Source organism: Juglans regia, chromosome 9 (assembly GCF_001411555.2).
Source record: "Juglans regia cultivar Chandler chromosome 9, Walnut 2.0, whole genome shotgun sequence".
In the NCBI taxonomy this organism is placed as follows: Eukaryota; Viridiplantae; Streptophyta; class Magnoliopsida; order Fagales; family Juglandaceae; genus Juglans; species Juglans regia.
Genome location: NC_049909.1, coordinates 23,331,572 through 23,344,787, shown reverse-complemented (window position 1 = coordinate 23,344,787; position 13,216 = coordinate 23,331,572). Strand labels below are relative to the sequence as shown.

Below are 13,216 nucleotides of genomic sequence, written 5' to 3'. Positions count from 1 at the left end.
GCATTTGTGTACATTGGCAATTTACAACTAAAAGTTGTTTGATTTTCGTAATTTTTTTTCCCTGCTGGGTCTTCTAAATATAATCTTATAACTGCGTTAGAATCTTCTTTACTAAGATCCATCTTGCCCTTTACTTCAACTCATCTACAACTTCCTAGCCAATATAACATCAATCATTAAAAAAAAAAAAAAAAAATCTCATAAGTTAAAAAATCTCATAAGTTATTATTCATTACTACACATCTCACATCTTATGAAAAAAAAAATTGTAAGTATAAAATATAAAAGTGAACAGCAACTGATGTATAGCATTACTCAATCATAAAATTACAGAATTTTGGATGAATGTATTTGGACCATTTATTATTAGAATTATTTTATTCTCAAGTGTAGAATACATCATCCATATAATTTAAATGATAAGATTTTATTTATAAGATTTAAAATTTAAAATTTATTTTCTAAATCAATACTATTCTTTATTACGAATGTATTAATGAATGTAATTAGGTTTACATCTAAGGATGCAGGATTTGACCTAAAATGGCACAAAAAAGGAAGCTTTATATGCATCCTTAAAGGGAACAAAGCATCAAACTCAAAATAGATCGTCTGAACTGAAAAAGCCTATTGTCTTTGGTATAAAGTCATGTCTTGTCTCTCTCCAACCGATACGCCATTCAGTACAAGGCATGTGCCCCAAAACCACCATGTCCTTTCACTTTCTTTACCACTCTGAAACTGTAAAATTCTATGTATGCCCAAGACTGTACCCAACTATCAATGGCTAAAAGCGCTACAATATCGCAATCATTGTCTTTAGAATCTTAATAAACCTGGATTACATAAACTTAATTAAATACATGAAAAAGTGACTCATTTCATATATCAGTTTTTGTAAAATTTAACCTATTACCTTGAGTTATGTTATTTTATGACTAATGTATTTCTTTAATAATAATAATACACATACAATTTCTTCTACTTTTTTTTATAACTCATTTTTATATGGAGGGCAGGTAAAGTTTAAAAATTTAATTATTTTTAATATAATGGCACTATTGCATTAGCTAGTTATAAGATGATTAAAAAAAAAGAAATTATATAAATAATATCATTATTGATCAGGAAATTCCCACAGCTACCATGAAGGTTCTCTTTCTAGATTGTAGCCACAGTGAAAACTGAAAAAGTGTAAAAAAATAAAATAAAAAAATAAAGGCTGTATCCACTCGATGAGAGCAAATCAAAGCAAAGACAACAGCTAAAAGGTGCTGTCATTAAGAAAGAAGAAAAAGGCCCTAAAGCAAAGAGGGTAAAGATAAAAGCGCCTAAAATGGAACACCACGAGGTTGGAGAAGTATCCGGAGGCGCAATACTTGCTCTCACGCCCCCCCCTCTCAATTGCTCTCACTCCCCCACAACCCCATCTTTGTTGCGTCCCAGTCTCGGACAGACCCTCCATCTCCATCTCCATCTCCATCTCCATCTCCATCTCCATCCTCGTTCTCAACTCTCCACAATCTAACACCAACACAATTGCAGCCTGATCTCCCTCTCTGGGTCCTGTCTTTCTCTTAAAACCCAGAAACCCCTGAGCTCGCATTCTTGCATCCTTCAAGACCGGCAATCTCCCACCCGCGAACCCAACAAAGAAATTACATTTGAAAGGTTCCAAATTCATCTAGCTTTTAGAGTCATATAGAACAAAAGTAATTTACAACAAGAACAAAAAGAAAAGAATGTATTTTGGAAAGCAGATCAAGAGGGCCGGCCCGAATCTCAAGCAGCGCAGATTCATATAGATATATATTATATAAGCAAAAAATAATAGAGCAACTAATTGAGATATAATTCAGCGTCCTATAAACCAAGCCGTGTTTGGCCGCTGGGAGAATTTAGTTGGTAGTAATGATAGCCAGCGGCGGCGGCGGTAACAACAACAACAATGTCAACAACACCGGCGGTCAGAGCGATGGAGGTGGTTCAACGGGATCGAGTGCCGGGGCAGGTGGGGCCGAGGGTAGTGGAGGTGGAGGAGGGATCGCCCTGAAAAAGGGCCCATGGACGGCGGTGGAGGACGGGATTCTCACGGAGTACGTGAGGAAGTACGGGGAAGGGAACTGGAACGCTGTGCAGAGGAACTCCGGGCTCGCCCGCTGCGGCAAGAGCTGTAGGCTCCGATGGGCTAACCACCTCAGGCCCAATCTCAAGAAAGGTGCCTTCTCCCCCGAAGAGGAGCGGCTCATTCTTCAGCTCCACGCTAAGTATGGCAACAAATGGGCTCGTATGGCCTCTCAGGTACATATACAACCATGCTTTTGTAATTTTTTTTTTTTTTTAGAGACTCAATGATTTTTATTTGGTGTATGAGTTGAATATTTATAACCTGAACTCTAAATCATGTATTTTTTTGTTAGATTTTGTCCGCTTCAAAATACAAGTTGGGCTAAATTTTGTGCTACAATTATGCTTTTAGAGCATAAGTCTGGATGTTTGTGTTTTTTTTTTCTCTGTTCATGTCATAGAACATATGTTTGGATGTTTTTTAAGAACAAGATGTTGCCTGGTTTTTATGACTGAACAAATGTTGGCCTCTGTTATCTTCTGCATTGACATAAAGTGTGCATGCAGTTACCTGGACGAACAGACAACGAAATCAAGAACTACTGGAACACCAGGGTGAAGCGGCGCCTGCGGCAAGGCCTCCCTCTCTATCCACACGACATTCAACCATCCTCCAACTCCCAATCCCAATCCCAACCAAACACTCCGGCCATCCACACTTCTTCAGCTCCAACCACACCCACTACCCCAACCAACTCAACCTTCCATTTCCACTCCCACCACCACCCTTCTTTCACTCTCTCCCCGACCCCACCTCCCCACTCTCCCCTCTCCCCTTCTCACCAATCCCTCTCCCCACAACCCTTCAACACCAGCACCATCACCCCCTCCTCCTTCACCTTCCAACGGCCCCCTCCGATCCTAGGCACTCCCATTCGCTTCAAGCGCTACCGTGACTCAACCGGTTTCTCGCTACCCATGGCGTCAACGACACAAAGTAATACCAGTCCTCTGGGCCACCATGCATTGACCCAGTTGCCCGATATTACTTCCTTTCAGTTCCCAATGACTTTTAGCGACAGTTCGCCGCAGCTTCTGACGACCGGCCAGTCAGAACTGCACCAACTGGTGTCGCCGGTCTCTGCTTATTCTCTTAAGCAGGAACTCCCTTCAAACCAATTATCATCGCATTCTCCTCAGGCTGGGATGTCGGAGTTTACCATCGACGCAAAGTTTAATGCGGCTGCCAGTCAGGGCAGCGGTAATGGGTTGTTGGAGGACATGTTGGAGGAGGCTCAGGCATTGGCAGCGTCCAGCCACGGTTTGATGACACACAGTTTTTTGGAAGAAAAGCGTGTGTTTGAGGGGTTCAAGCATTGGGAGGGTTCCAATTCAATTTCTTCCTCTCCCGGTGAGTTCTCTTTATAATTTGCTTAAGCTGTTCCTAATTATCTATCAGCATCTATCTCTTTGTGAGTAAACATCGAACTAGTGTATGTCATATTGTGGGTGATTGGTGTATGATTGTTGCGGCTATAGGAATTTTGATGCATTGGTTCTGTTTACAAAGTGCTGATCTTTCTCTGGATATGCCTGTGTGTCCAAGCTTGAGATAATTTAGACACATTAATTCCGGTTTTAATGCTTTCAGTTGCATTTACTGCCTTCTCTGTTCTGTGTGCTTTAAATTTATCACGCCATTTCATAAACTCCTTCAATTATACTCTCAATTTGATTTGATGCTTATGAATTCAGGAATAAATATATATTGGAAAAGATTTGAGTACAAAAAACTAACTTTCTTCCAGATTCATTTTCCTCTATGCCCCAATATCACCAAATCATCCTCATCATTAGGGTAAGATCAAGTTCTCTCATTATTTTGAGATTTCAGGACTTTTGCAGAATGTGAAGGTAGGGTAGATTAAGCAAATTAATCAAATAAATTCAAACTTGCTCCTCCGGTATATATATAAATATAAGTACTGCCTCTTGTTTAACACGTCAATTCGTTTGCAGGAGTGAAACCACAGGTAGAATCAGGAGTTCTGTTAAACTCCATGCAGGAAGACTTGTCGAAGTTGTTCAATGTTATGCCTTCCAACATTCAAGTCCCGGATTGGTACAGTGATAGTGGGGAAATCTCCAATGGCCAATCTTCAGGTGTAACAGACGATAATATCGGGATCGACATGCAACATATAGCTTCGATTTTTCCTGTTGCTGCCTCAACAGACCACAGTAGAACCCCTGGCTCCTGCACTTGGGACAACTTGCCTGGAATTTGCTAGGCACGATGGTTCAAATGAATTAATACTAATAATAATAATAATACGGGTGTTCTTGTTTGATATTTCTTCTTTTCAAAAAGATAAAAAAAAAAAAAAAGGTTTTCGATGGATTTTTTTTATTAGTTATTATTATTTTTTTCATTCTTTTGAACTTGAAAACATGGGAAGGCCAATGAGCAAATATCATTGGTGCCAAGTTTCCTCAGATTAGTGCATTCTGTAAACAATTTGGAACAGCAATACGATGGTGCAAGTTTGATCGTGAAAAGAATTCATGCCCACCATAATAAAGCACTAAGAGCATCGTATTTTATCCTCTCAGCAGTTTAACTTGATCATACCAATACGAATACAGTCGGAGTTCTCATGACATTACTGGCCTGGAAAGGCATTTCTGATGCTTTGCAAGAGGGGAAAAAAAGAAGTACAAAATAGTCCAAGGATAAACCAGATTATATTTATTGTACTGTTTCCATAGAGTCGAAGCGTGTTTTAAGAGATGGCCTCGAAAGTTTCGGAGGCACAAATTAGAGCTGACAGCAAAGAATATACATGATCCCGAGCTGCTTCTTCAAATATAATTTGCATGATACAATTCGGCTTGACAGCACTCAGAATGTTCCAAAAGTGTTCTCGCCACTATAGGTCATGTAAAGGAAACCATCCTCGTCTCTGTTTTCCTCGTAAATTGCAGACATCATGGCAGCTGCAATAACAGAAATATAAATCAATCAATACAGGAGCCAAATTAAAAGAATACATATAGTTAGATGCCACCCTAACAAAAAAAATTCTCACCGGTTGGCGGCAAGATGTTCTTAACAAAGATAAATATAGCCTTCTCAGCGCTGAGTTTTATCCTCTTACGGACCACATATACAAACTGCCCAACAGTTAGATCAGCAGGAACTAGATACCTGCATTCATCAGATAAAAACTAACATTCACCATCTACAATGTGAAAACTACATTCTTTTCATGCTGACTGTATGAAGTCATGCACAAGAATTTGTGCCCCATATGTAAAACTTATAGGTCCACGGTATTATATGTTCAAATATCAAATACCATTGTAAGGTCCCACCGGAATTGGCTTAAAATCATAACAGAGATATTTATTTTGACACCCAGAAGCATATAGCATACCCACTGACAATAGAATAAGACACCAATTGAACTCTATGTACTTCACAGATGTGTCTCACTCCTCTCTCTCTGTTAGCTAGTTATCTTTCTTCTTTTGAACATTTACTGGAGAGCTTTTACCGGTGATAGCACCAGGCAAGCCACCGAGCTTTTGCAGAAAAAAGCTGGGGATTCTTTTTCTTTTATTTTTTCTGTGGGTTGGACTGGGGGCAGTGAAACCTTCACAAGTCATACACCCTAAAATATTTAACTACCAAAAAATGAAGTCACTTCAGAGAGACTGTAATAACTAGTTATTACTACAGGTCCATTTCCTACAAATGTAAATGAACAATACAGACTAAACAAAGCAAGCCCAGATATGATTTTCTTATCGAGGAGGAGGAATATAGATCTGACGGTTGATGTGGTTTGTCACAAACTGATGTGGCTTGATGTGATTTGTCAGATTATAAAGTTACTATTATTGTAAAGTAGATCTGACGGATCACACGAAAACACATCAATTATGAGATTAGTTTTGTATAATCCCTTTGTGGCTGTAGCACTCCTCAAAGAAAAATAGCATTAACCCAAGAGAATTCAAGTTCAGGTAATGCACTTGCAATGGAAAAAAAAAAGCCAACACCTGGATAGGTGATTGACACGCTAATAGGCATTAAAAAGGTAGGTTTAACAACCAATCCACACACAACAGCAGAACATAGCAAACTACTGAAATTGGAACGAGTACAATTAGTGAACACAAAAAAGATTAAAATAAAAGCTGAACTAACTTCTTCTTGTCAATGTCAGGTATGTCACTACGATCAGCCTTCTCCACAATAACCTACATAACACAAGAAAATCTATCATCCATGGAAAGAATAACTGAAGATATACATTACGCTTAATGGTTCCACTATATAGACATGTTCTTGAAAATGAGATATGGACTTTATACCGGTATTCTATCAGGATACTTCTCCCTGATTCGAGCAGCTTCTGCCTGCCTCCTTTCTGGCACGCAGACAAAAATGCAAATCAGTATATGAGTAAGTTTTGTGGAGAATCTATCTCTAAACGGCCCTTAATAAGTCATGCACAAAATATGGACTTTCAAACCCACCAATCACCGACATCACAACTAACGAGATAAACAGGAGAAGAGAATTTGGAACGCCTGAGAAGGGTAATTATGAAACTAAAACCAGATCACGGCACAAGACTATAACTTATTGATTCACGTTTACAAACGCCATCATTCCATCAAACAACACGCATATATGGTTCCACAAGTATGGCTATTCTCCACAAGTTCCATAAACAAAATAAACTACGCCCTTCTTCTAAGTTACATATACAAAACACCAAATATCCGAATCAAGTTAAAATGTACACAAGAAAAGGGGAAAATCACAATTTGTATACAAGAAAAAACAACGATAAAAATTGGGAATTAATAGAGATATTTCACAGCTTCAATTTCCAACCAATACGCAATAGAACCTCGATCATTTTACAATCCCAGATCACACAACAAAGAATTAAACAGCATCAACTGCAATTGTATTAAAAAAAAAAAAGCAGATCACACCCAGAGAGAGAGAGAGAGAGAACCGAGTGGATGTTCGAGCTTGAAGGAACATTTGGCCATGGCTTGGAGCTCTGTCTCTCTCTCTCGGTGCTATAGCTTTACGGACACTGCTGAGTTTCAATTACAGAAAAAAGGGGACAAAGTAGTTAGGGCTTTGAAAACTATGCAAAAATGGAATGTGCGTGTACAAGATTCACTCACGTTTCCTCGTTGTACCAGCAAGCACGCGATTCATCAGCGAAAGGCAGCAAGCAGATATATACGCTGTCGTTTCAAGAAGAGAAAGAAAAAAGAGAACTAGCGGGCCTTCTCACATTCTTGTAAGCCCACATTAGGTAGAGGCTTGAGCTCAGTTATTTCTATGCTAAGGCCTGGTAAGTTAGTATTGAAGCCCGTTTTGGCAAGGCATGGCTAAAACATTAGGGCCGGTTTCAAGGCCTGTACGGCCGGTTTAATCTATCTAACCAAACGGTGAAATAGACAGATCAGTAATATTACCTATAATCGTAGAATGAGTAAATATAATATAATTATTTTAGAGTAAGATTTATTATTAAAAAATTAATTTCTTTTTATATAGATCTCATATTTATTTATTTTTTTCAAAATAACTATACGACATTTATATATTCACAACTGTAAATATCATTTCTCTAAACAAATATATCTCATCTGTATCTTATCTTGATTTTTCAACAAGTGCAATTAGTGTATGACATTAAACAGTGAAAAGCACTGTTTTCTTCAGTGACCTGTCGTACTTTCTTTTTTTTCCACCCTTCCAATTTATTTTCAGCTTACACCCCTTTTCCTTTACAGTAATGCTACAGTATCTCTATAATAACGATACATTATCTGCCTCTACAGTATTATTACAGTAACATTTACTATCACATTTTTAATATATATAATTATTTATTAAGTTTTTATTTTATTGTAATATATAATTAAAAAAACATATTTTAAATTTTATAAAAGATAATATAATAAATAGGTCATAAAATAATTTCCTTTAATAAAGAAATACGTTTATATTTAAAAATATTGAAATAATCACGACTAAAACTATAAAAAATATATTTTGAAAAAATCAAAATATTTATGGAGTTTTAAATTAATAATAGATATTATTTATTTTTAATATATTCATAATATTTTCTACTTAATAATTAAAAATACTTTTCAATAATTAGTGGGACCCAGTGACCCACTATTTTATCAAATTCTCAAAAAGTTAAAATCATTTTATTTCATCTGAACTGCGTAACTAAATGAGATGGGTAACAGAGATACCTCAACACTTTCCAAGTATTCTCGTACTTTTGAAAATACTTCACATGCCAAACAACTTAAAATACTCTCAATGGGACCCACAAATCCACTTCAATCTCTATTCATAACTATTCACAAACATTCTATAATACTTATCACTATTATATATATAAAAAAAATAAAATCACTATAATATTTATCACTATTAAATAAAAAAAAATCATTATAATATATAAATAAACAATAAAATCACTATAATATATAAATAAAAAATATTTATCACTATTATATATAAATAAAAAATAAAATCACTATAATATATAAATAAAAAATAAAATCACCATAATATATAAATAAAAAATAAAATCACTATAATATTTATCACTATTAAATATAAATAAAAAAATCATTATAATATATAAATAATAAAAAATCACTATAATATATAAATAAAAAATATTTATCACTATTATATATAAATAAAAAATAAAATCTCTATAATATATAAATAAAAAATAAAATCACTATAATATATAAATAAAAAATAAAATCACTATAATATATAAATAAAAAATATCACTATAATCACTATTATATATAAACAAAAAATAAAATCACTATAATATTTATCACTATTAAATATAAATAATAAAATCATTATAATATATAAATAATAAAAAATCACTATAATATATAAATAAAAAATATTTATCACTATTATATATAAATAAAAAATAAAATCACTATAATATATAAATAAAAAATAAAATCACTATAATATATAAATAAAAAAATCACTATTATATATAAATAAAAAATAAAATCGCTATAATATATAAATAAAAAATAAAATCACTATAATATATAAATAAAAAATAAAATCACTATAATATTTATCACTATTAAATATAAATAAAAAATAAAATCATTATAATATATAAATAAAAAATAAAATCACTATAATATATAAATAAAAAATAAAATCACTATAATATATAAATAAAAAATAAAATCACTATAATATATAAATAAAAAATAAAATCACTATAATATTTATCACTATTAAATATAAAAAAAATCATTATAATATATAAATAAATAAAAATCACTATAATATATAAATAAAAAATATTTATCACTATTATATATAAATAAAAAATAAAATCGCTATAATATATAAATAAAAAATAAAATCACTATAATATTTATCACTATTAAATATAAAAAAAATTATTATAATATATAAATAAATAAAAATCACTATAATATATAAATAAAAAATATTTATCATTATTATATATAAATAAAAAATAAAATCGCTATAATATATAAATAAAAAATAAAATCACTATAATATTTATCACTATTAAATATAAATAAAAAAATAAAATCATTATAATATATAAATAAAAAATAAAATCACTATAATATATAAATAAAAAATAAAATCACTATAATATTTATCACTATTAAATATAAAAAAATCTTTATAATATATAAATAAATAAAAATCACTATAATATATAAATAAAAAATATTTATCACTATTATATATAAATAAAAAATAAAATCGCTATAAATATAAATAAAAAATAAAATCTCTATAATATATAAATAAAAAATAAAATCACTATAATATTTATCACTATTAAATATAAATAAAAAATAAAATCATTATAATATATAAATAAAAAATAAAATCACTAAAATATATAAATAAAAAATAAAATCACTATTATATATAAATAAAAAATAAACTACTATAATATTTATCACTATTATATATAAATTAAAAATAAAATCACTATAATATATAAATAAAAAATAACATTACTATAATATTTATAACTATTATATATATATAAATAAAATCATTATAATATTTATCACAATTATATATAAATTAAAAATAAAATCATTATACTATTTATCATTATTATATATAAAAGTAAAATAAAATCACTACAATATTTATTAATATTAAAAAATCACTATAATAAAATCATTATAATATTTATTACTAAAAATAAAATCACTATAATATTTATGGGACCCACACATTTTTCAACTACCTACTCAAAAGTCAACAACTCAACATACTTCACACATCCAAACAATTCAAAATATTCTCAATGGGACCCACAAACTCACTATAATCTCTATTTATAACTATTCACAAACATTCTCAACACTTCTCAACACTTTTCAACACCCAAACGTTAGATTGAGTGATGCTTCATTGTTCTCATCTAATTAGATTGAGACATCATTAAATATTGAGTGATGCTATATACATTTATGAGTTTTGCAAGTAGTACATATTCATTTTTAAAAAAAATGAGATTTACTATAAAATAATTAATTTTTTAATGTTCGTCTCATATTTACTCATTTTTTTAAAATAAATGCGCGACGCTTACGTATTTTATGACTGTAAATATCATTTCTCTTAAATATTAGTTGGTTCACATATATTTCTCTCCTTAAATTAGGCATCTTATTCCTGCAGATAATCTAGAGTGGATCTTAATCCTTATTTGTATTATATGACTGTAGACCATATTCATCCCTACGTAAGATAATGTATACATCCTAGAAGAATAGACGGCAATATCAGTTAAAGCCGCCGCTCTATGGCCCAAGTTCCATTAATAAATATCTATAAAAAAAAATCATAAAACAGATTATTGTCGAAAATACAAGGGCATTAAACCGATGATAAGAAAAGATAATATAATGTTAATCCGTCATCATGTCAATAGTAACCATAATAATAAATAGATTGAAAAAGGGAAAAAGGAGAGGCAGCTGGGTGGGCTGCTTTTTGTTGGTGTGGTAGGTGAGGTTGAAATGCAGGATTTCTTTACCCAAACCCTTTCACATTTATCTCTTTTTGTTTTTGACGAGGAGGGTTGTGTGAGGTTCAAAGCATTCTAATTCTTGCCACATTTCAGAGCTACAAACACCGAAGTGACTGAGAGCACTTTTGAAACTTAAAAAGATATTATAGAAATAGTTTGAAAGATTTACGTTCCGTTAGGATTGAGAGTTAAGATGAAAATTGAATAAAATATTATTTTTTAATATTATTATTATTTTGAGATTTAAAAAAATTGAATTGTTTATTATATTTTGTGTAAAAATTTAAAAAAATTATAATTATTATATGAGTTATAATCACTTTTCAATTCAAACGGATTTTTTTTTTTTTTCATTTTTTCTGAAAGATTCAGGAAACTATATGAAGTTCTCAAGAGGGTGAGAACATGAGCAACACCACAGTACAACATGTCTAAACCGTGGTATTCCTGCACCATCCAATCTGGAATTCCCAAGAACTTCTCGAGGCAACTGCTCAGCATAAAAAGAAATTTTCATTGCAGCCAGAGGCAACTAACCAACTTGACTAATCCATCAGCAACGAAATTCCCTTCTCTGCAAGTATGCTGAACAGGGAAGCCAATGAAATTAAAAACCAATGGACAATAAGTAGTGCAGAATCAGGATCACACAATAACGAGTTTGTTTATTATTTCTTCAACAACATGAGATCAGTTTGGCATTGTTTCTGAATATCACACTCATTATTTCATTACAAAGAAACATATATGTATATAGTACCCATTGGAAATCCAGCTGTTCTAAGAGCCGAGTGCCCAAGAAAACCACTCAAAGGAGTATTAAGCTATTTCTTCTTCCGCCTCTTTAGAAGGGAGGCAAGGAGGCTCAAACATGATAAAAGTCCTATAAGCTGAGATTATAGCGAGAACAATGAAGCACCAAAGAGCCAAGGCATGGAGAATTAAAGCTAGCTTCATTCTACTGCAAAACCTTCCGTAGGAACTACAGGCTTCACTCCATGTGATTTCTCTGTCACCATTGTAGGCTAAGTACAGTATCTCCAACACTGCTGCCCCGGATGTGACTAATAAGTAAGCTACAATCTGCACCAGAAAAAGAATTGCAAAAGAAAATTGCTATTAGAACATTTTTTGAAGATTTCAATGTTTATTTTTTCTTCAATCTGTATGGAATGTTTTAAAATGCCAAAATTTATGTAGGAATAAAGAAATTCCGTGAATGGAGTGGGGGTAATTAAACCTGGTCGGAGACAAAGAAGAGCCAAGCTTTCGCTACCAAGCCTCTGACCCACAAGGAAATAGCAGCAATAAAAGAATAACAAGCACAAATAGCACTGATGCAAACCATGTACCTGAATAACATAACTCCATTAGAAAGATGGAACAAAGAAAACATGGTAAATTGTGGGAATATATACTTTGAAGTATTCCTTACTGGAGGCCGACAATATTGCTGAACTCCAGTTTCCCATAGCTGCTATTATCCTGCCGATTTGTCACAGTCAGCCAGATGGTTGCAGCACTAAGAGGAATTGCACAGACTCTAAGAGAACAGTCTAGGAACTTAAGCTTTGGGAGGTCGTCGTCAATGGAGTTGGGTGCATTGGCGTCAAGATCTGATCTCATTATTGAATATAGAGAAGTCCACTTCACTTGTTTTAACACTAAAAAGAACCCGAGGGCAAGAAGAGAGATGAGGATGTTGTTAAACTGAAATGGCGTTGTGGGGATAAGTCTAATCCTCCTCAGGCGTGGAAGAGAGAGAGTGGGAAGCGTGATAAGTGGTGGGGGCTTGCTTTTTCAGTCTAGGAATGATGGTATTTTTTGTTTGGGATTATCTGGCCGAACTGCACGATTGATTCCACATATATAGCTTCAAGATTCGCTTTTTAGCGATTCAAGACTCAAAATAATCGAAGGGAAGGCAGGGCTAAGTTTCGAAAACTACTATTCCTTAAATGATTTTTGTCATCATCTAGACTCAACCCAGCAAAACAAGGCAT

At 32.7% G+C, this 13,216-nt stretch overlaps 3 protein-coding genes across 4 annotated transcripts; 1 reads left to right on the top strand and 2 right to left on the bottom strand.

Moving 5' to 3' along the window:
• Window positions 1–1,377: 1,377 nt before the first annotated feature.
• LOC108993858 (transcription factor MYB97) lies at window positions 1,378–4,626 on the top strand. The gene is made up of 3 exons (XM_018968899.2): window positions 1,378–2,301; window positions 2,635–3,478; window positions 4,087–4,626. Exons 1-3 carry the CDS (start codon window positions 1,912–1,914, stop codon window positions 4,356–4,358), a joined length of 1,506 nt encoding a protein of 501 aa, XP_018824444.1. The 5' UTR covers window positions 1,378–1,911; the 3' UTR covers window positions 4,359–4,626.
• A 19-nt stretch (window positions 4,627–4,645) lies between these two features.
• LOC108993843 (autophagy-related protein 8C-like) lies at window positions 4,646–7,336 on the bottom strand. Of its 2 annotated transcripts, XM_018968886.2 has the most exons (6): window positions 7,282–7,336; window positions 7,104–7,187; window positions 6,448–6,503; window positions 6,281–6,333; window positions 5,157–5,275; window positions 4,646–5,064 (listed from the first exon to the last, which is right to left on the bottom strand). In XM_018968886.2, exons 2-6 carry the CDS (start codon window positions 7,138–7,140, stop codon window positions 4,970–4,972), a joined length of 360 nt encoding a protein of 119 aa, XP_018824431.1. In that variant the 5' UTR covers window positions 7,141–7,187; window positions 7,282–7,336; the 3' UTR covers window positions 4,646–4,969. The 2 variants fall into 2 exon arrangements, with proteins under 2 accessions (XP_018824431.1, XP_018824423.1); XM_018968878.2 differs by having other exon boundaries at window positions 7,104–7,283.
• Window positions 7,337–11,858: 4,522 nt separating this feature from the next.
• On the bottom strand, window positions 11,859–13,050 carry LOC108992310 (CASP-like protein 2D1). The gene is made up of 3 exons (XM_018966843.2): window positions 12,649–13,050; window positions 12,454–12,565; window positions 11,859–12,296 (listed from the first exon to the last, which is right to left on the bottom strand). The coding sequence occupies exons 1-3, from the start codon at window positions 12,837–12,839 to the stop codon at window positions 12,033–12,035; spliced, it is 567 nt and encodes a 188-aa protein (XP_018822388.1). The 5' UTR covers window positions 12,840–13,050; the 3' UTR covers window positions 11,859–12,032.
• Window positions 13,051–13,216: the final 166 nt, after the last annotated feature.

What these genes read in the sequence shown, in the direction of transcription:
- LOC108993858 (XM_018968899.2), top strand. Translation starts at nt 1,912, where the DNA reads ATGATAGCCAGCGGCGGCGGCGGTAACAACAACAACAATGTCAACAAC. An exon ending in GGGCTCGTATGGCCTCTCAG is followed by an intron (nt 2,302 to 2,634) that starts GTACATATACAA and finishes GTGTGCATGCAG; the next exon opens with TTACCTGGACGAACAGACAA. An exon ending in TTCAATTTCTTCCTCTCCCG is followed by an intron (nt 3,479 to 4,086) that starts GTGAGTTCTCTT and finishes ATTCGTTTGCAG; the next exon opens with GAGTGAAACCACAGGTAGAA.
- LOC108993843 (XM_018968886.2), bottom strand. Translation starts at nt 7,140, where the DNA reads ATGGCCAAATGTTCCTTCAAGCTCGAACATCCACTCG. An exon ending in CCTGACATTGACAAGAAGAA is followed by an intron (nt 5,276 to 6,280) that starts GTTAGTTCAGCT and finishes TGATGAATGCAG; the next exon opens with GTATCTAGTTCCTGCTGATC. An exon ending in GAACATCTTGCCGCCAACCG is followed by an intron (nt 5,065 to 5,156) that starts GTGAGAATTTTT and finishes CTGTTATTGCAG; the next exon opens with CTGCCATGATGTCTGCAATT.
- LOC108992310 (XM_018966843.2), bottom strand. Translation starts at nt 12,839, where the DNA reads ATGAGATCAGATCTTGACGCCAATGCACCCAACTCCATTGACGACGAC. An exon ending in AGCAATATTGTCGGCCTCCA is followed by an intron (nt 12,566 to 12,648) that starts GTAAGGAATACT and finishes TATGTTATTCAG; the next exon opens with GTACATGGTTTGCATCAGTG. An exon ending in TCTTCTTTGTCTCCGACCAG is followed by an intron (nt 12,297 to 12,453) that starts GTTTAATTACCC and finishes TTTCTGGTGCAG; the next exon opens with ATTGTAGCTTACTTATTAGT.